We start from the raw sequence: 22,718 nt of genomic DNA on the forward strand, positions 1-22,718 counted from the left end.
TATATCTTTTTTCACCCTTCAACGAAAATATATCTTACTGGGCAATCTGTTTAACTCTATAATTAGATCAGACTGAGATTCCCAAATAAAATTATAATAAATTATAAATGTACTAAAATATCATTAAAATAAATCTTCCATAATTCTATAGACTCAATACTACCATCGAATGGATGTCATTATATTTAATACGATGTGATTGCATCAAACATAAGATTTCAGATCCTGATAAATACACTAAAATATTTCTATGAACTCCGCTCAGACGTTCTCTTATAATGAGATATCGAAAAGCTAGACTTTAATTCTAAATATAGCTAAATTAGTATTAACTTACGTCTAGTCTCTCTAGTTTATTCTCGTAAATTAGTGAAATAAACTTTTTAAACCTTTCTATTTTTTTACAACCCACATATAACTTTGAAGTCACTATTGACCTTCCCCATATAGTTTGCAGTCTTTTTCATTGCCCGAAAGTTAATTATCGTATAGATTTATGATTAATTAATAACTTGGTTTTTATAATATGGATATAGATTTCAATATGGTATTTAAGCATTTTGATTAGGAATGCCAAATTTTAACTTTTAACCTTACTTATTACTAGTAAGATAGTGGCTCAAACAGATAGGACGGCGATGACTCATGAGGTAAGGTCGTAATAAAGGAAAAAGTATTAGAATAATTGCTTACATTTTTACCTTTTATTATTATAAAATAATTGAAATTTTAGAGATGTTATTTTGTTATAAAAAGTAATTATCTGTACTTATAATAAATATCTAACATTATTATAATTACGCAGTTAAATCTTACTTCATACTAATATTATAAACGTGGAAGTTTGTGCGTATGGACGGATGGATGGTTGTTTGTTTTTCCCAGAAAGGCTACTGCATGAATTTCAATGAAACTTTACTATATATCTTAGATCAGAATAACATATAGGCTATAAATTTCACGAAGATGAAAACGCAGCCACAGCTAATAAAAAATATGTATTAGTTTGTAATGAAATTATAATTATTATAGCAATAAGAAACAATTTGATTCAATAACTAAACCTTAAGGAGCTTGTTCAAATAAGTAGCGTTGACGCGTAGAGAATAAAAATCTCAATAACCTATAAGGATAATGGATTTTTTCTTTGAAAGAATTTCCGGCGGTAAGGTCCTATCATCAATACATACTTTTGTGATCATAAGCCATTCAGAAGGCTCAGGCAAGTGGCAAACAATTCTATTTCTAAATACGTTTTCGCTTCAGTAATGGTAAAGAAGGAAAATAAGCTTTATTTATTACTGACTAAGAAATAAAATCTGTCTGTCCGACCGACAATGAGACTTCTGAAGTATTTTCTCGTTCTTTTCCACACGTATGTATGTTAGATTTATTGTTTTCTAGCCACTGTATTGAAGTGGAAACCTATTTAGAGACTAGATAAGATTTAACATGTAAATTAGAATCTCTTACATCATTTTCTTTTCTCCTTGCTTGGGAAATTGAGCTATAAAATATCTACCTGTATATATCAGTACCAGTATTATGACGAAGAAAGGTTTGTAATTTTGGATGATTGCTATATTCTTCGATACTATTAGAGTGGTAGATAAAAAACAAATTGTTATGACTATTCAAAAGTGCTTAAAATAAGTTTATTTAAATAAATGATTTTCTATTCTATTCCATTGAACCAATTCAGAAAATTCTTTCATACTCAATAAATGAAGTCTTGTATTTTCCATTTATCGAGGATGGCTATATACAATAATACGGTATGACCAATAGAAGCCGAGCTACAATGAAATGTATTACAAGCAAGAGTAAAACGTGACGTAGTGGAAGTTACGCGGGTCAGCTAGTCAGTAAATAAAGTAAAACTATTATTTTATTTTATTTTAAATTAATCTTTACAAAGTATAAAATGAAGTCGCTTTCGCTTTGTTAGCTTGATCCGTTTAAAGCGGGTATATATATTTAAACATATATACCCGCGCGCAGCCGGGGTGTATAAGCAGTGCTTAATAAATTAGGTTTTTTATATCTTAACTTAGGGAAAAAGACATGATTCTTTTACCAATCCATATTTATTATAATTTTAATGAATGAACAATATTAATTTAAACTTCATTATGTTTATGAAAGGAAGTTTTATTTACCCCAGTGTTATATTTACCTTATGATGATTTATTAATATTTGTAACTGGTATTTGTGTCTCATTGGTAAGTCAATTATTTTATTATTTGTCTCTGGTATGTCCATGAGAAATTAGGACATCATTTTGCAGCCCATGTATTAAAATTTAGCTTGATTTTAGGTATTTTGATACCGTTTAATGTAGAAACCTATACTCTTCCTCAAGTCAAACTTTTCTCAATGGGTACCTACCATAATGTACTCACGTAGTAAGTTCGTACGTACTACCCTCATTTGTAAGGTTTATTACAGCCGCGTATAATTTCGCTATCATATTCTCGTTAAATATTTCCTTTCTCTGAAAAAGTAAATCTAAAGAATAATAGCCTCGTAGCTGGAAAATATATATTACTATTCACTGTTATTTTTATTATAAATATATGGAAAAGAGGCCATGAAATATTCAGAATATAACCGTGGAAGCTGATATTTCCCAGATCTCGGCGAATGGATAGATGCGGTCAGGCATCGACATTCAATTGAAATCGTTAGGTACGAATATTTTGAGTATTTGTGAAAATAATTCATGCGAAATGTGGTAACATATCAATGGATTGACGGAAAATAAAGTTTAATTATGTGTAATAATAATAGTAAGCCGCAAACAATCAAATGAAAACAAATAAATATAAACAAATGATACAGCGCATCTAGTACTAAACTAAGCAGAGCTTGTATTATAGGTATAAATACTTAGACAACGGATATAAATACTTAGATAGAAAACACTCAGACCGATACAAATAATCGTATTAATGAATACAGATGCTTGCCACATGTGAGGAGTCGAACCCGCGACAATCGGAAATAAAGTCAACGTAATATAGTTACCTTGGTTGCTGTGTCGCGAGATTACGTTCACTAGATTGTCTAAGAAAAGACGTTAGACAATACAAGGACGGTAGTAGAAAAACTGCTGTCACCTACCGACATTAACATAGGTGTTACTCCAGTCAGCTCGTGACCACGGCTAGTGCAACTCAGTCGAAACGTCGAGAGAGGTAATTACCTTTATTTACCATAAAATTATTCGTGTTAAGACCCCGTTAACAATATAAAAAACTACAACGTTATTTTTCTTCTACGTTGTACAAGAACTACATAAATATATGCAGATTTATGTGAAGGATTTTTCTTTGAATACATATGTTGAACAAGGCGTCTTATCGAAACAAAAAATACGGTTGAATGAAACTATTTTATTCAAATAGGGTGAGTTGTTACAGACGTGTCTCGGCTGCGAATAACCTGGATGTATATTACACCGCAACCAAGCAATACTAATTTCTAAATAAGTTATATTTTTCTCGCCTAATCCTGCCGCCATCAGTTTCTCACACGATTTGTTTTTCGGTGTGAAAGTTAAGGTATAACGTATTAATACAGGATAAGAGGCGTCGTATATTAGTCCTGTGGAATAGCAACGCATTAGTGGTATTGAGTACGCAACGTGATAACGTGATGTTTGTACTGCTGATCTTTTATATAGTTATGGGTTGCCGCTTGCCATATGTTGTACTGCTGATCTTTTATATAGTCATGAGTTACCGATTACCATAATTATGTAACAGCAGTATGACTGTTCAGGTGCTGCTGTTATATTGCTGAAGTATATATATACATATATAATGTCACTTTCCATCTCATCATGACATCACATTTTCCACAGACTATTCCAAAATTAACGATTTAGGATTACAAAAATGAGAATCATATTCGAAATGGGTATTGAATTAACAAATCAAATTTTTGAGTTATAAAATATAGAATCTAAATGAAAAGTAATCATTCTACGATATTCCTTAGTAGTTTTATATTATAAAAATTATTGTATTAAAACTTATTGTAAAAATTCCTACATTTATTCCTTTCGAAATTGATATACTCGCAGATATAACCTCATATTAAGTGAATAGAATAGTTGAAATTAAGAATGTCTATTTGAAAAAAGAATTACATTATTCATTATATCGAATATTATGATAACATACACATATTAAGATAGAGAGACGGTTGAGAGCCTCCGTTGGAGATCAAAGCAAAGCTTATTTTCTATTATATTTCTTTATTGTTTTCAGATGTGGCCATCATGTTTTTATATTACACGGTTATACAATTTGAGTACTTAGTTTATGGCCAGTACCTTTTTGCATTTTATGATCTTGAGGAGAATCTCTTTCACTTTTATGACTGGAACTAAAAATATGTTTTTGTTTTTTTTTAAATTTGAAACTTCTTTTAATTTTTATGTACTTACAACGTTTTCCAATTTCGTTGTTATGGTATTTTTAACGACCGTCTAGCATTTTCAAAATATAATTTTATGACGTTATGTTATATAAGTTTGATATTATATAAAAATAAATTACTTAAATATAAAAAAAAAATATACTTTCACAACTGTCATATAGAAGTACTTTTTTTAAAAAAAATAGGTGAATTACAAGCATTATTAATATGTGTTTAAATATTCTTTTCATTAATTTTATACCCACATTTTATTTCACTGCAACAGTGGCCCATACATAAGAATATGTACATACATATATGTAAAACTCAAAGTTATTTTATGGTCTCATCCATTATAACATTTACAATAATCAAGGATAGTGTAATAAGTGCCCACACCAATAAGACGTGGAAACTTTCGCACTTTGTCTTAAACAATTATATAAGTTTTGGGCTGAAAATTTTCCAGTAATAAATACCACTCACTTATATGTCTTACTTACTTACTACACAATATTATAAATCCGAAAGTTTATGAGTATGGATGGATGTTTGTTACTCTTTCATGCAGAAACTACTGAACGGATTTTATGAACACTTTATAGTATAGCTTAAAGATTACTGTAAAGTTTCGATTCTGAATAACACATAGGCTATAAATGATGATTGATGCGGGTGAAACCGCAGATACAACTAGTAGAGTTATAAATAAATCTGACTTATAGAAGAAATTTTTGTAACAAAATAAATTTCATTAGTGTGAAATCACAACTAGTTTACAATAAAAGTGGATAAGTAATGAGACTTCTGGTACTGCTAATTCAGACAGTTCAGGATTCAATTTTTAAATTAATTACCTAATATTTTTATTTAATTAGTATTTTACAATTTAATTAATTCGTATAAATTAATAATATATTTATTTATATTATTAACCAGGTCTTAACACGAATAATTTTATAGCCGTTGTCACGAATTAACCAGTCAGCTCGTGACCACGGCTAGTGCAACTTAGTCGAAACGTCGAGAGGGGTAAATGCCTTTATTTAACATAAAATTATTCCTGTTAAGACCCGGTTAATAATATAAATAATGTATATTAACCACGAAAGTTTAAAAATAATTAATACATTTATTCAGCGAAAACGGATCTATAGATAGAGGTGTGAACGACATAATGCATAACAGGGAGCGGTTTTGTAGTAGTGATCTATGGTAATACAGACAATAGAAGAAGATAGTGTAACAAGCCCATAAGTGCACACAGAGGTATGAATAAGACGCGGAAACTTTCTCGCTGCTTTGCCTTACCCAATTACACAAGTTTTGGGTTGAAACTTTGCCTGTAATAAAACCCACATGTCTGTAGTTTCAAGTACAGATTCAAAGAATTTTATATGACATAAAAGTCTTTTTATCATAATTCCATTTGGTTATTTATATCATAGGTAATATAAACCAATTTTAGTGTACTATTTCATGTTTATAATATGTTACTATCAGGATTGGTATGAGAATTATTATTTATATTTCTAGTTAGCATTATACTAGATATCAGCCCAGCTTCGCGCGGGTATACATGTATTATAAATATAAATCTTCCTCGTGAATCACTCTATCTATTAAAAAAAACTGCATTAAAATCCGTAGCGTAGTTTGGAAGATCTAACCGAACAGACAGCGGAAGTGACTTCATTTTATATAAAAAAGCTTTTATTTAATGCAATAATTTGTATAAAATTTATGTATATTAAATTATAAAAAAAATATTGAGTCATTATTCAGTCGTCAGTCCCTATCCGATATTATCATCATATTAATGTAAAATATTCTATTTATTTGTTTTTGTATATTTAAGCCAATGCAGCTAGAAATCCCAGTATCCCTCATAATAACCATGTGGTTGATGATAAAACGAGCATGAGATGTCAGGTCAGTTAGTTCTTCGAAGCAAATTCACCAGGACGGTCCTGAATCCGGACGGACTAGGATTTCATATAGTAAACTAGCTACAATGGGCTAACTGACCTGACGTTTCATACTCGTCTTATAATCCTCCACTGGTACCCCGCTACCGTCAGCTGACCACTTTCATCGTCATCCGTAAAAATATATAGATAGAGAATGTTACATAAAGGTTAAATGACGTCACAGTTAAATGACGACAATATTAGATCTTTAATATAGTATATTTTTTTTTATAAAAAAAAGAAATAACAATGATAAAGAAATAATCATGCTCTATGTAACATATTATATATCCAAAGTCACAGTTTCTGTACTACATATTTCGAGTTTTATTTTGAAGAATTGTATGTATATTGTAATTTTGTATTCAATATGCCAGTATTTATATGAGTCTGTATACAGTTTCTAATGCTTTTAAACTTAAACCTTTATTCCATTTATATTTTAGGTACAATATAATTTGAAACACAATGTTGGCACAGCATTTCCCATTACGAAGATGAATCGTAAAAAATACAAAGGAGGTAAGCTTTTAAGATCCTTAGTGTCTATAAAGTTTATGCATCGGAATTACTGTTATCATGCTAATTTCGTTATTATAGCCTTACTTCATTACTGGAGTCCATTTAGTGAAGATTCATAAATTGAGCGCCGTTTTTAGAATTACCTGCTTTGTTGTTTCCTCGTTTTCTATACAAGTCTAAGGGTAGAATTTAGAGTAGATTTATTTTAAAAGCGAGTATTGAACTCTCTGTTTAAGTAGAAATCATAGATTTTTTTTGTTTTCATTTTTTTTTTAATTTATTGATACCCTTTATCCTGTAGCTTTAATTGAGACTAGCTGTTTCCACGGTTTCAGCCGCGTGAAATTTATAGCCTAGATGTTATTTTGATGTATATCTTGTAAAGTTTCATTAAAATCCATCTGGTTGTTTTTGCGTGGAAGAGTAACAGTCATCTATCCGTCTATCCATCAATACTCATAAACTTTGTTTATAATATTAGTAAGATAAGAAGTAAAATAAAAGATAGCCTATGCTCGTTCTGGTTATGTAAAAATGTAACAAACAGACAGACACTTTCGCATTTATAATGACTACTGAGTTTAATTTTATTCTGTCATAATTATATATCATTATTTATAGACAATAGTAGTAGTTTAGTAATTATATAACATCACGTTTATGTGTCCTGTGCAGCTAGCACTTAAAAAAAGTAAACTATGTTTGGTGGAGGAATATTGCACGTTGTAATTATAAAAAAAAGTTATTGTTAAATAATATATTAAAATCGGCGTTCTATGTCGAGTCGAATGGAATGTCGAGTTCTATTTTCAAGAAGTTTAATTTTATCTATACATATAATAAAATTGCAGTGTCTGTTTGTAATATTGAAATAAACTTTTTGTAATACTGCATGTATTAAAAATGATTATAAATACGGTACATACACCAAAATTAGATTTTTTACAATTTTTGTGTATCTAATTCGTGTAATCTCTGAAATGATTGGACCGATTTTGATGGGACTTTTTTAGCAGGTAGCTGATGTAATAAGGAGTAACTTAGGCTACTTATATTTTACAAAAGCTCTTTTATTTTAGAAAAATAACATAAAATTCCACGCGAACTAAGTCACGGGTACAGCTAGTTTTGATTAATATGTAATGACTATTTTCGATCGCAAACAAATTGCAATATAATAAAATACCTGTATTTTTAAATTACTCCATAATAATTATTCATATAGTATGTAAATGAAATTTTGTTTCTGAATATTACTCTTATTTGACTATTTTATTTTCAGCTGTATTTTTGATTGATGTTTGTACAAAACATACTTTGTATTTGGTACTGTAAATCTATTTAAAATTAATTGAGCATTTATAAATATATTTGTATATGATACATTATATAATAAATAAATGCTCGAGGAAACCTTCTTAATCGTTCACGTGGAATAATATATGAAATTACGATATATATTCAAATTATGAATGAAAAATTAGTATGTATAATATTTTTTTAATATAATATCTACATATAATATTCCAATGTACGCCAATGCGTAGACTGTAAACTAAAGTAGAAAATTATTTTGGAATATAACCTTCTTAATTATTAAAAATAACATTTATATTAACATGATAAAGAGGTAAAGTTTGTGAGTTTGCGTGTTCGTGGTAATCTCCTGTATTATGAATATATATTAAAATAATTTAAATTAAATTCTCTATCAGATCATCATAATCTAATCAGATTCATATATATGAATCTGATTTAGAAAATTATTTTAGTGTTCGACAGTCTAAGAACGCCATAGGCTACAAGAGATCACGGTACGACCAATAGGAACAGTACTGCAAATTAAAATGTATATTGCATCATTATCTGCTACTCCCTTATGTTTTTCTCTTCTATTCATCCCTGTTCGCAATCATCCTATTAACTCCCTTTTTTACCATTAGTATTTTAAAGGTCATATGGCAAAAAGTTGTAATAATAATAATAAACTCTTTATTGTGTACACAGAAGAAACATATATGAAAAACTGTAAATAGAAAAGTAGTAACAAATGTCAAAGAACAAAATATGTTTATAATCAACTAGCTTTTCCCCGCGGCTTCGCTCGCGTTAATTTATCATCTTAAGGGTGGAATTCATCAAAATCCTTTCTTAGGGGATGCCACGTCATAGTAGCTTTATGCATGTAAAGTCTCAGTCCGATCGGTTTGAAATTGACAAAGTTTCATACAAACTTTCATCCCCTATTTTATCCCCTTGGGGATAGAATTAATCAAAATCCTTTCTTAGCGGTTGCCTACGTCATAACATCTTTCTGCATGCCAAATTTCTCTCGATCCGTCCAGTGGTTTGGACTGTACGTTAATAGATCGCTATGTCAGTCACCTTTGAGTTATATATATTTAGATTTCTTACTTTGTAATGTAATTTTTGTATATAAAAATAACTTACTTGTCATGAAAATGTTTATTACTCGTCGCGTAAGAATCGAAAATGTAATTCAACATGGGCGAGTCTCCCTTCCCTTGTCTGTTTTGTTGTCGTCTAGGCTTGGTAGTTATTCTTGTGTTACGGAAGACAGTTGGGGGCGGCATAGTGAGCGATGTCAGCGGGGACGTGGGTTCAGTTCCTTGGATTTCTGAAAAAGATTGATAGTTATAGTGGGATGGTGACATATCGCGGCCAGTTGAATAATTTCTGTAGTTTCAATTTCTGATTTGTAGAAAAAAGATCGTGTTTTGTTAGCGTATAATGGTGGACACTATAGTCAATTGTGTTTTTTATTCGGAACACCGTGTTTATTTTTCTAACATTTCTATTAAATATATATTAGATTATACATATATGAACGGATTTTAGTCACCTGTATTCGTGCTTATAAAAATAGACAGTGGATATTTTTTTTAATATAACATAGAAATACCTAGACCAGAAATAATATGATTACAAACATTTGTGTCACGCAGACATCAAATCCATGAAAATATGAAGAGATGGTGTTTTAAACTGCTACCGCCAAAATATTTGCAGTTGGTATGTTTTTTATTGTTTTGTGTTTTTAATGTTTTTTTACTAAAATTATTTTTTAGATTTATATTAATACTATTAGAAACCTACTCCGAATACTATTTGAATTAAAACAACATAATAGATTGTAAAATCATGGAAGCCATTATATATTTTGTAAAATTTTTAAAGTAATAGGTACTTCTATATCTATAAACATAAATCTGCCTTAAAATAATGCCTAAAAAATAGGCAATTATATTATTCATATAATAATATCATTGCCTATATGATATTATTTATATACTTATAACACACCCCACAAGCAGCACCCGTTCACGAGTGAAGGTCAAGATGAACATGATCGTGACTTTAATGTTGGTATATCTTTGCTATCCTCTTTTAATTTAACTTTCAATACCTATTAGAAGCAATTTGGATTTTACCTGTTATGTTTTGAGGAGCGATGGCCCTGGTGAGCATCGCCATCAGCAATACGATGCGGTTCATGCCGCCGCATCCTACCCGCTCAGCAGGCTCTGTAGACAACACATGCCACTTATTAATATTATAAACGCCAAAGTTTATGAGTATGGATGGATGTTTGTCATTCTTTCACACAAAAACTACAAAACAGATTTTGCTGAAACTTTACATATACTTAAGTTGTAGTTTTTGTATTATTATGACATTATTCTTTTTTTTTTAATATTGTTTGACATTTAAATTTAATATTTTTCGTAGCATTTAAGTATATTGTATGCCATCTAGGCTAAATGCGAAATGTCGGACAAATTCCTTCTATATCTAAAGTTACCACTTACGACCAGGTCGATCATCGTTTGCCATTTTATATATGACATATCCAACAATTATTTTTCTCTCTGAAGCAATCGTAATCTTAGTGGATACATAAATGGTCACTTAATGCAAATAGTGTAAAAGGAACGAAATTGTAGAATTTCGTATGAACTCTGTACAAAGTAATAAAATGCAATAAAATGAAGAAGAATGAAATCCATTGTCATTCTGACAATATGACATGACCAAAGGTATTTATTTTTGTAAATGATATATATATAAAATATATTTCAATATTTCATGTATAATAAATTATATTTATCTAATACATCATTGTACAATAAATGATTTAACTTTGTCCGACCACGGGAGACTACAATGTAGGTACGGCCGGCTTACCGTAGCAAATATTTATTATGTTACACAAAATAAACATGGAAACACACAAACCCCTGGGTTTTGGTTACCCCTAAAATGAGATTATGTAAATAAATATGAAATTAAAACGGGTCATGCTTGTTTTATTAGCTTAGAGGAAGCGAGAACAATGTTTGTATTGAAACTTTTAATTTTAAAACGATGATTTAGTGTTTATTTATGTAAATATTAATTTTAATGTGATTACATCCTTTTTTTAATTATATTTAGGAATAATTAATTTTTTTGTCATGCAAAATTTTTAAGAGAAAGCAAATTCTCTAAGGGATATGATCTGTAACGAGAAAATTCAACGGAGGACCAAACTGGACGATATAGCCCTCAAAGTATGTCAGCTGAAGTGGCAGTGGCTCAGGCATATTAGCAGAGTCAGCGATGATAGATGGGGAAGAAAGGTTATGGAGTGGATGCCGCGTATGGGTCGACGGAGTGTCGGGCGCCCTCCTGCAAGATGGACCGATGACATTATGACGGTGGCCGGGAGTGGATGGATGCGGAAGGCGAAAGAGCGCACATGGTGGAAGTCTTGGGAAAGGCCTACATCCAACAATGGATAAACACAGGCTGATGATGATGATGATGACAAAATCTTACTAATATTATAAACGCGAAAGTTTGTGAGCGTGGATGGATGGATGTTTGTTGCTCTTTCATGCGTTTTGTCTAAACAGATTTTAATAAAACTTTACTATAAAATAGCTTATACATTAGACTAACACATAGGCTAATAATTTCATGCGAGTGAAACCGCTGGCACAACTAGTACTAGTAGTAGTATTATGTACGATAAAAGTGGAGCAGCAAAACCATAATAAGAACAAAAAAATATACATATATGTATACAAGTATACAATATAACTCAAATCTAAATCTTTAGACTACTATCAAATTAATTATATCACAAAAATAATAATTTGAACAAATACATGTTAAAATGGAATGAAAATATTTTGAATTAAAAATGTTGTACATATTTTTTGTTACTCTTTTTTTTTGTCACATTGTTTTCCCTCTAGTTTTAAGTTGGAATGAAGTTAGAAACTAAATTAAATTTTTCACCGAATATAATTTATATAGTTTATTTTATTATCTACATAATATATTGAATTTTGACACTTTTTTCAATAAATGCATTATTTTAACTTTGTGAAATTATAATTCAATAAATTTAAATTATATTATTAATAATATACCGCGGGCACAGCTAATGATAGCTATATTAAATATTTATAAAGATAAATTTACAAACAATAATAATTTGTTTTTTTACTCTAATTATATATGTTGTGCTAGTATATAGTATAACTACAATCTTCAAAGTTTTCATAGTTATATTAATAATTGCGATAAATATGAATAAAAGTAAAATTAGTTTGTTTTTGGGCACACAAATAGCCTATGCATATTAATAGGTACTATGAAGCGAAAGAGTGTTTTTTCGTTAGGAAACGGATATGAGAAGTTCGTTCATTGCTTGATAGGTAGATTATTCCAGAGCAATATAGGCTATATACTATAAAATATGTATAAAACTAACAAATTTATAAGCATCAGAATGAATCGCCTTCGCTGAAACTATTAGTACAAAATATAGAGAAAATAAAAATCAATTATATGCTCATTTTTACATATCTCTCTTTCTTGTCTTCATTTTATGGTTGTATATATTTGATTTTTTAATAAATATATAATTTATTGTACTTATTTTTAATAATCTTATATATAAAATTCTCGTGTCACAGTTTTCGTTCCCATACTCCTCAGAAACGGCTTGACCGATTCTCATGAAATTTTGTGAGCGTATTGAGTAAGTCTGAGAATTGGCCAACATCTATTTTTCATCCCCCTAAATGTTAGGGGTAGTCCACTCCTAAATTTTATTTTTTTATTTTAGACAAAACTTTTAGTTTCTATTTTTTATGATACAACATACAAAAATACATACAATCCTAAATTTTCACCCTTCTATCATCAACCCCTATTTTTTTATAGCGTTATTAATTTATATGGCAAAACAACGTTTGCCGGGACAGCTAGTTACATATAGAAGAGACGTGTTACATAACAAGCAGTACAAATACATACTACTAAACTTACAATTAAATTTGATCAAAACACAACTTATATGATGACCACTTCGCCATTGCAGAAGTCGTCAACATATCTTCATTAAAACTTAACGTCAATTGGACTTGATAACAAATATTAATACTCAAAATTGAATTTCCCTCGGGACCATCGCACGATATGTTTAGTAAGTTGAAAACCCTGTTATTTAAAGGCAACTTGGAATGGGAGCTTCGATTTTACTAGGAATATACATTTACGCTATGTATATAGCGTAAATGTATTCATGATTATGATTATTGTACTGGTCTGTGTGTTTTCTATGTATATTATGTATGTATTTACTAAACGAAAAAAAATGTCGTAGATTCAATATAACATAATATAAATTTTGACCGACTCCGTAGGTAAAAACCTCGTACAATATACTTTGTTAGAGAATGAAAATGCTCTCGTATTTCTACAAAGATTTTTGTATTAGCTTCCCTGTACACAACAATCATCTCATTTGTCATTCCGATTATATAAAAAATACCTGCAATATTATTGGAAATATAATTCGATTCGTGATGGAAACTGCAATGGAATGGAAATGCAATGGAAGCTGACGCATTAGCCGATAATACAGAACATCCCATGGGATGTTTGCAATAATAACAAAGTTTGCGGAATACCGGTATATATTTTCAGAACATACAATACCGAATACATTCGAAAATCAGTTGTATTTTTGGCATTAAAACATATTCAGAACTTTAAAATTATTTCCTTGAGAGGGAAAAAAAAATAGTACTCTTGCAATAAATTACTTGAATTTTGGCATAAAGATAGAGTATATCAAGAGAATGGATGCAGACTATCTTCAGTATCAAACATTAATCAATAAGGACTGAAATAGGGGCTGAAAGTCCGTACAGATAAAATGGCGGGTAATATCTTGTATTTTATAAATAAACTCGAATACTTAATTAATATTAAAATCAGATAATATACCGGCTTCATCTTCAGACACTCCGTTTATTTTTTGCATATTTTCAGGGTCTTATTCATACTCGTATATTTTAATAACAAAAGCTTCCTAGAGAATAAAGATCGTAGAAAAATACGAGCCAGTGCAGATGTGCATCGAATTTGCATAATTCACCGTCGGCAGCTCTAAACGCTTTTCAAAAACCATTTTAATTTCACCAACACATCTGTAATATTCAAATTTTAGTGTTGTAAAACGTAGAAAGAGAATGGGAAAGAAGGAAAAACTAAATTACAAAGAGGTTAAAATAATATAAAATTACTTCAAGAGAAGTAGAAGTAAGCCTTTGTTTAAAATAAAATTATTCTAGTTACGATTCCATTAACAATATTAAAAAAATAACAGTAAAAGCAGTAATAGTAAAAATAAATAAATAAACTGTTAAAAATATAACTATTTCAAAGTTTTTAATGGTAAATTTATTTCAAAAAGAAATATTCGTAGTTAATAATTATTATTTATCAGTTGTATAGTAACTATAATAACCTTTTACTATAATAACTATATGTTTATTGGGATTAATTTATTAATCAATAATTAATTTTTATATGAAATTGGAATGACAAAAAGCTGAACCTTATTATTGTTTCTCTGTGAGGGAAAAGAGATGTATGTAAATGTAATGTATTAATCAATATTTTTTTTATGATATAGGAATGGCATAAAGCTGACTGCCAACCTGACAGTAAGTGGCAATTGCAGCCTACATATATATGAAAATCACTATTGGTATCACGTCATTATGTGTAATAATTTTAGAATACAAAGATGGCCTGATGGCATAAACGGAACTCTGTAATTTCTAACGTTTTAATCGTTACAAAACAAGTTACTTAGCGCCTGAAATAGATAAAACTAAAGTGTTTACACTGACGACTTTGACAAAGTCTACCTTGGTAAAATGTTTAAAAAGAAAATTTTAGAATACAAAAATCTCATGCCTCCGAACTTAGAATTTCTACTCAGAAAAGCAATCTGCTTGTTTACGGAAACAGATGTGAGTACAACTTTGTACAAAGTCGATAAAATTTTTAAATAAAAATAATCTGTTAAAATACAATATATATTCTATTATCCACTATCCGAGTATTCTATTTTGTAACACGTCATCAGTTTACATAACTTCAACTTTAACAATGGTTTAAACTAAGCTTAAACTTCTAAGCGGACAATTTGCATAAACCCATCGTTTATACTGTATAGGTACTGCATGAGTATTCATCCTTATGAATCTAGTTAACTTAGTTGCTAGTTGCATCTCTACGGTTTAAACGCTTGTGACTATCTCTTACTAAAACTATTATGTTGATCATTTATCCGTTAATACTGTTATTTGAAGTAAACGTAGACTAATAAACTCGAGTTATGTTAAACTGAATTAAATAAAATTATTTATTTTCAAAATACAGTGCTTATAGTTTAAAAAAATTGAATAGTATGTCCAGTATATTCAGCCTTCATACAAAAGTTTCGGATTGTATGTATTTTTAAAAAACATAAAATAATCCAAAAAATTATGTAAATAATTTTAAGGTGGACAACCCTTATCTTTATATTATAGTATTAATATATATAATAACCTACTCTCAGACGTACCGTGTCTACATACAAAATGTTTTAGGCCGTTTCGGAGAAGTGTTGCAACTAACACTGTGACACAAGAATTTTATATATGACCAAAAAATTGAATTTACAAATGTTTATGATTGGGAATCAAATTTCAGATTATTTCATCGGACTTACAACAATGTCTCTTAGGATTTGTAATCAAATATCTCCTATAATATTTTTTAATGTAATCAAAATATAATGGTTTAGGATACCACGGATATCACACTATCATTTTTACATTTTCGGATAGTCGCACGTAATCGATTCCTCTTAGTACTCACGAAGGCGATTTTTACAATCTTTTGTATTTATGAGTATGGTTGTTTGTTTTCTCTGTATATTATGTATATATTTACAAAATATATGTATGGAAGTATTTATATCAGTTGTTTTGTACCCATAATAGATGACCTAGATGACCCGAGATGTTATTATTATTAATCATTTAAAAATCATATAAATAATCTTTATAAAAATATTTTTTACTAGCTGTGCCCGCGGTTCACCCGCGTTGATTTTCTATAAATATTATAGTCTATGTGTTATTCTGACGCATAAGCTACTCCTATATTACTCTATCCGTTCAGTAGATGCGTGAAAGAGTAACAAACATCCATACTTACAAACTTTCGCGTTTATAATGTAATATTACTTTACTCGCCCCGGCTTGTATACATGTATTATACAAATACTTCCTCTAGAATCAATCTATTAAAAAAACCGCTTCAAAATCCATTGCATAGTTTTAAAGATTTAAGCATACATAGGGACGGACAAGCACCGACCGCGATTATGTTTTATACTATGTAGTGATATATATTATAATATAACATAGTATGTTATGATTAATATTAACAATGTCAACAAATATCAAAGTCACTAATAACCCTATCTGAAATTACAGGTATAAAGGTGTATTAATTAATTTAATATTTTAGTACTCACACATATTTAACCCCATCTGATATCATACATACCACATGTCATTGACCTCGTACACGTTAGCAGTATATTATATTTCCACCGCCAAATTGAGTAGATTAAAAAATATAACAAAAGAATGTCGAGTGCTATTCATAAAAACATCAAGCATTTTGTAAACAACAGTTACTATCTTATCAATCAAACGAGTATATTTCAATCAATCAGTTGTCTCGTTTGTACCCATAAATACAAGGGACGTAGAGTATGTTTTATTTTTTTAATTTGTAATTGTAATTGCTAGCAAGCTCATAGGCCACCTGATGAGACAATGAAATAGACCAATTTTTTATAGTTTTAAATTTACATTTTTAAAACTGTACTTAAAATGTCTATTCTATTCTAGTTTTTAATTATTTTTCGCTCATAGCCTGTCAGATAATATATATAGATATCAAAGAAATAGATAATATTTCAGTATAAAACCATTTTAGAGATAATTAAGTTAAAATGTAATTAACACTGTTATTTACTTAATTCAGGCTATTAATGGCCCATACTATTATAATACCTTATAGTCTAACATACATATAAAATACTAGCTGTGCCCGCGGAATCGCCCGCTTTATTAGTCTATGTATTATTTTGATTTATAAGTTATATCACTGTAAAGTTTCATCAAAATCCATTCAGTATTTTTTGCGTGAAAGAGTAACAAACATATGAATGTTTGTTAATCCATGCTAACAAACTGTCACATTTATAATATAAATAAAATATAAATATAATGACTATGGTTTTTGCACAAGGAATAAAAACAATATACATTTTATTGACCCCGGTGGCAGTATATAATATTTCCTGCGCCAAATCCAGTAGATTACAAAGTATAACAAATGAACGTAGAGGAACCATAAGCTTCTTAAATCCCGTGCCAACAGTTGTGAGGATGTGAGGGGATATGCGTAATGTATGGGAATGAATATATATTTACAAATGGCACAAAAGGGTAAACAGTAGCCTTGTAAACTGGTATGAAATATTAACATAATATTCAGTTTTGCGGCGTAATAAAAAGGAGGTAATTGTTCGATAAAATTATACATTTAGGTTTTCTTTACGTAATGTTTACATATTCGATACTTATATATTTATTTATTAATTTATTCTACAATGCTACTAGGCCCATATTATAAATACCTTATAGACTAACATACATATGAAATAACTAGCTTTAGTCCGCGGCTTCGCTCGCGTTAATTTATCCCCTTAGGGGTGGAATTTATCAAAATCTTTTCTTAGGGGATGCCTACGTCATAGTACATTTATGCATGTAAAGTCTCAGCCCAATCGGTTTAAAATTGACAAAGTTTCACACAAACTTTCATCCCCTATTTTATCCCCTTGCGGATAGAATTAATCAAAATCCTTTCTTAGCGGATGCCTACATGATGGATGTTCCACCTGCATGCCAAATTTCAGGCCGATCCGTCCAGTGGTTTGGGCTGTGCGTTGATAGATCACTATGTCAGTCACCTTTGAGTTATATATATTAGATATAAAATTAAGACATTGAAATTGTCTGTGAGATCACGGCACTGACGGCGGCAATCTGCCACGGTAGCGCCGGAACACCACACCCATCGGCCAGTAGTCTCCTTCATGAAGGTGGGCAGCATGTTGGTTGGGACCCGGGCTACAAACGCCTTGAAACTCGCGTTCTGGCTCGACTCCAGCTGCGTCACCCTCAATGTCAGGTTACTCTTAGTACGTATAAAATCGACAATGTAATATGTATATATATAAAATTATTTACTCTTATTCAATCATTCACTCAATTTCTCATACATTTACTGAAATTTCGGTATTAAAAAGTTTGAAGATACTTATTTTAATATTAAAATAGTGAACGCGTCATATGAAAAAAATATAGTACTTCATAAATTGATTCCTCTTGTTTCACAAAACAGACAGTGTACGGAAGCTGCGAAAAATATTGCGTATTTATATTAAAATAATACATAAAAAATAATATGTCGAAATAATTTGGATTCATTTAGTTGTTTTTATGATCAAAGAGTACCTCAGAAATGTAAATTGAGACACAAAGTTTTTTGGATGTTGCCCACATTCTAATTCCTTATTCTTTGGAATTTAGATGTGGAGGCTGTAAGTCACTAGACCACGATGCTTTCAATGCGTATGTTTGTATAGACTCAATTTAGAATTCTTCTTAAGGGCACTGCCTTTAAAACATAGTACTTATTTCCTTTCCTTCAAGCAGCAATGGAAGTGTTTAAAGAATTCATGACGAAATTATTTACAGGATGGGCATGAAAAACGGCGAAATAATCCCTCCATTCATGTATTGTGTTCACCTTGTGAATAGTTTAGTCCGCAGAATGTGTATTTAGAAAAGGACTGGGATTTCAATACAATATACTATGGGAACGAGATATCTACTTACTTTTAGAATGAAAGGCAAGTATCTGTAAGCTTTTTCAGGGCTCTATACGTCTTTGTTGTACCAACGATATCTATTATGGCCTAGCTTCTAAGTGGAACGAAATAGGGTCTTGAAATTTTCGACATAATAGCCTCAACGCCATTATTATTAATGACTTAAACAAGGTTTTAAGGGTTGAGTGGAGGCCCCATTCCGCATGTATAAGTAAACGGGAGATGAGTGTGTTTCTATTTCTAAAAACGTATGCAAATCCTTTGTGGAATTATTAAATTATTTTTTGTATCTACTCGCAGAATATGTAATCAGTCTAAATTATGCATACAAAAGAACGAGACAGGATGTGCAAAGTTTTTCTGTGAATTTTAGTGATGCTTAAACTTATTTCATAAATAACTAGTTGTTGCTCCTCCGACTTCGTACTTACTCTTTTCGTAACCTTTTATCTCAACTTATCGTAACTTTTTTTATTAAAATATTTTTTTTCTTCTAAAGTAGCCTGAGTTATTCCTAATAACATCAATTATTTACGAGTGAAACTCCTGTCAAAATCGGTCCAGCCGTTTTACAGACTAGCCAGAATAAACAGACTGTTTATGTGTCTGTTTATTCTGGCTAATCTGTAAAATGGATTATTATTTTTAAATTAATATATTAATACTAATACTACCTACTTAAATAATGTATATACTTTTATAAGAATTTATTGATAGAATGTTAAATCGACAACACAAACAAACACTTCAATTTCAATTATTTGTATAGAACATAACGTAGTAGTTTTTGACTTTTGAGTACCCTTTGTTTTCTGAAATTACAGACAAAAACTTAACCTTGTTGTTCAATATGCTTGCATGAACTTGAAATTTTCCAGGTTTAAAGTGTATTAGTGTCTCCTTGGACCATGTTAAGAGTTTCGGAGTTGCCGAAGAATAGAGTTTTATAATACTATTATACGAGGCATATTTTTGTAAGAATCGAAGTCCGCCATTGATGAACAGGGTGGTATTTTAATTTAAATTTAAACGATTCTTCCTTATTTTTATTTTTTTTTATATACTACGTTGGCGACAACCAAGCATACGGCCCATCTGATGCTAAATGGTTACCGTAGCCTAAGGACGCCTGAAACACCAGGGGTATCACGCGCGCGTTGTCGACGCTTGTGATAACAGTATAGTGATAAAAAAACAATATATATTTTATACAAAAAACTACATAGACTATATAGTTTTAATTGTTTTTACGTAAAATATATTACAATAGAATTAAATTATATTCCAATGTATTGATTTTTCTTCGCATGAGAAAACACTAGCATTAAGATAATAGCAAATTGAGTGTTTGGAATTAAATACCAGATAAGCTGAAACTAATTTCCAGCATAGTTAGGAAATAAAAAAATATATATGAAATATATTCCCTGAAATCCTAGCGTAAGTAAGGAAATAATTTGCTTTATTTGTATGATAATACGCAAATATAACAAGGACAATGGGTCTGTGACACGAATAATAGCGGTCGTTATTTGCTGCCAGGGTTGTCGAACTAAAAATATTTAGCCTTCCTGCCGAGAGGTCAAAAATCCATACTTCCATAAACATAAATGTTAAAAGGTACTTCCAAGATACTTTAGTTATTTACTATAAAGTACATCAATATTATATTTTTAAAGTATGTTCTAAACTAAATTATTGAACGTTGAAAAATGAAATGAAGATATATATTTTATCACGAGGACGGAATGTGTAATGGCCCTTCCAAGAAGGAAGGGGGTGAAATAAGGGATGAAGATTTAAGCAGATGAAGTCGCAAGTAATTTTTTTATTTATGTATGTAAAAGTATTTTTGGTTCAAAATAACAATGAAATTGGACAGACAAGTTAAAAAACATTAACAGGATTGGGCTATATTTTATCTCATAAAATCCTCTGAAAGGGGTTGAAATAATAGAGGACAATTTTTATAGATGAAATCCAGGATAACAGCTAGTCTTGTATATTATTACAATTAACCTCTCTAACAGCGTATATCATAGTATATCGACCGACTTCCGTAGGTACAATTTTGTAAACAGCCGCCTTACTTCCGAAACGGTCGCGGGTTCGATTCCTCGCGCGGTACAAATATTTGTATTTATGAATATGATTGTTTGTACCCGTCTGGCTAGCTAGTTAGCTTATTATTATTATATTATCACTATTTATTTTTTTTAACTTTTATCTTGTATAAAAGAAAGTGATACTCACTGACACGGGACATAGCCAAGTGTGAGACAGGTCGTGCTATGTGAAGATATTATTATTATTATTATTGTAAACATACAAAAGCATCCGCGTAGATAAAAAAAAATATCTGTACGAGGATTTTCGTACGGTCGACAACCCTGGTTGCGGTTGTATATTATTTGTTAATGTAATATTTTCGCAGCTACGAGTGGCACGCATGAACCCCATTTATGTGTAACAAAAAATATGTACATACGCTTAATTTACGCATGTCTCATTACGCAGTTCGAATAATTTCACTTGAACCAGTCAGCAAGTAAAAATGACTTACTACCAAAATTAATGTGTATCAATTCAGCAATCTCGCTATACTTACCGAGCATTTTAACTGAAGTACACTTTGTACAAAGTTGCGATTGTTAGAACGAGGTTTGCAATCGATGTCTAGACTGGCTGATATGGCCAATGAGAAGTATGTTTGAATATTTGAAAAGAGAGTGTGTTTTGTCATCTTGTCTGTCGTCGTATTGATGTATCCGTATAACTTATCTATATATATATATATATATCTATCTTATATATTATCTATATATGTATATTGTATTAAATGTATTTTTATCTTATTTTACCTTCATTAGAAATATATTTTGTTTATCTTATTCTACGTTGTTTCCATGGATACCACTATAGTTACTCTGTTAAAGTGAGAAGTTCAGAGGTAACTTCCCTCACAGCGATGACAATATTTTTTTTTTACATACAAATAATATTATAGGTATACAAGTATATATACACATAAATCCTTATATTTATTTTTAATTAATTATTACCGTTTGCATCTTTTCGCTGGTCTTGCTGGTGTAATGAAAATCGGAGATTTTTGGCTAGTTTCCTTGAAATTGGTCAAATTGGTTTACAATAGCTGCGTATGATTATGCGTATGCGATAGTTAGTAGATTTCGAAAATGAACTGTAACCGTCGTTGTTTTATCTCTGGCCCGGTGAAATCCCGATGTTGCAGTGTAGCTATAGTAAAATAATATTTTGGGCCACACATTCGTACACCCGCGCCTGAATTATTACATTTTTATTGAATTATTGTTTGTACATATTGACCTACTCACACTTTCTATGTCACGCTGTATTGAGTTGCCTGGAAAAACAATCTTTTAGAGATAAGTTTTCCTTTGTTAACATTATTTCTAATGAACATACCTAAATACCGTATTTAATA

The 22,718-nt window shown here is 30.3% G+C and overlaps 1 protein-coding gene across 1 annotated transcript in view; it reads right to left on the reverse strand.

The window, feature by feature from the left end:
* LOC131846609 (uncharacterized) overlaps positions 1-22,718 on the reverse strand; it is an 81,552-nt gene that overhangs the window by 29,342 nt on the left and 29,492 nt on the right. The window contains exons 2-3 of the mRNA XM_059195946.1: positions 10,371-10,463; positions 9,370-9,556 (exon numbers count right to left, since the gene is read on the reverse strand). Of these exons, the coding sequence (XP_059051929.1) occupies positions 9,370-9,556; positions 10,371-10,434 (251 nt within the window). The 5' untranslated portion in view covers positions 10,435-10,463. The remainder of the gene's footprint in view (positions 1-9,369; positions 9,557-10,370; positions 10,464-22,718) is intronic.

This window comes from Achroia grisella, unplaced genomic scaffold (genome assembly GCF_030625045.1).
Source record: "Achroia grisella isolate CSIRO2021 unplaced genomic scaffold, CSIRO_AGI_Agris_v1 utg511, whole genome shotgun sequence".
NCBI lineage: Eukaryota > Metazoa > Arthropoda > Insecta > Lepidoptera > Pyralidae > Achroia > Achroia grisella.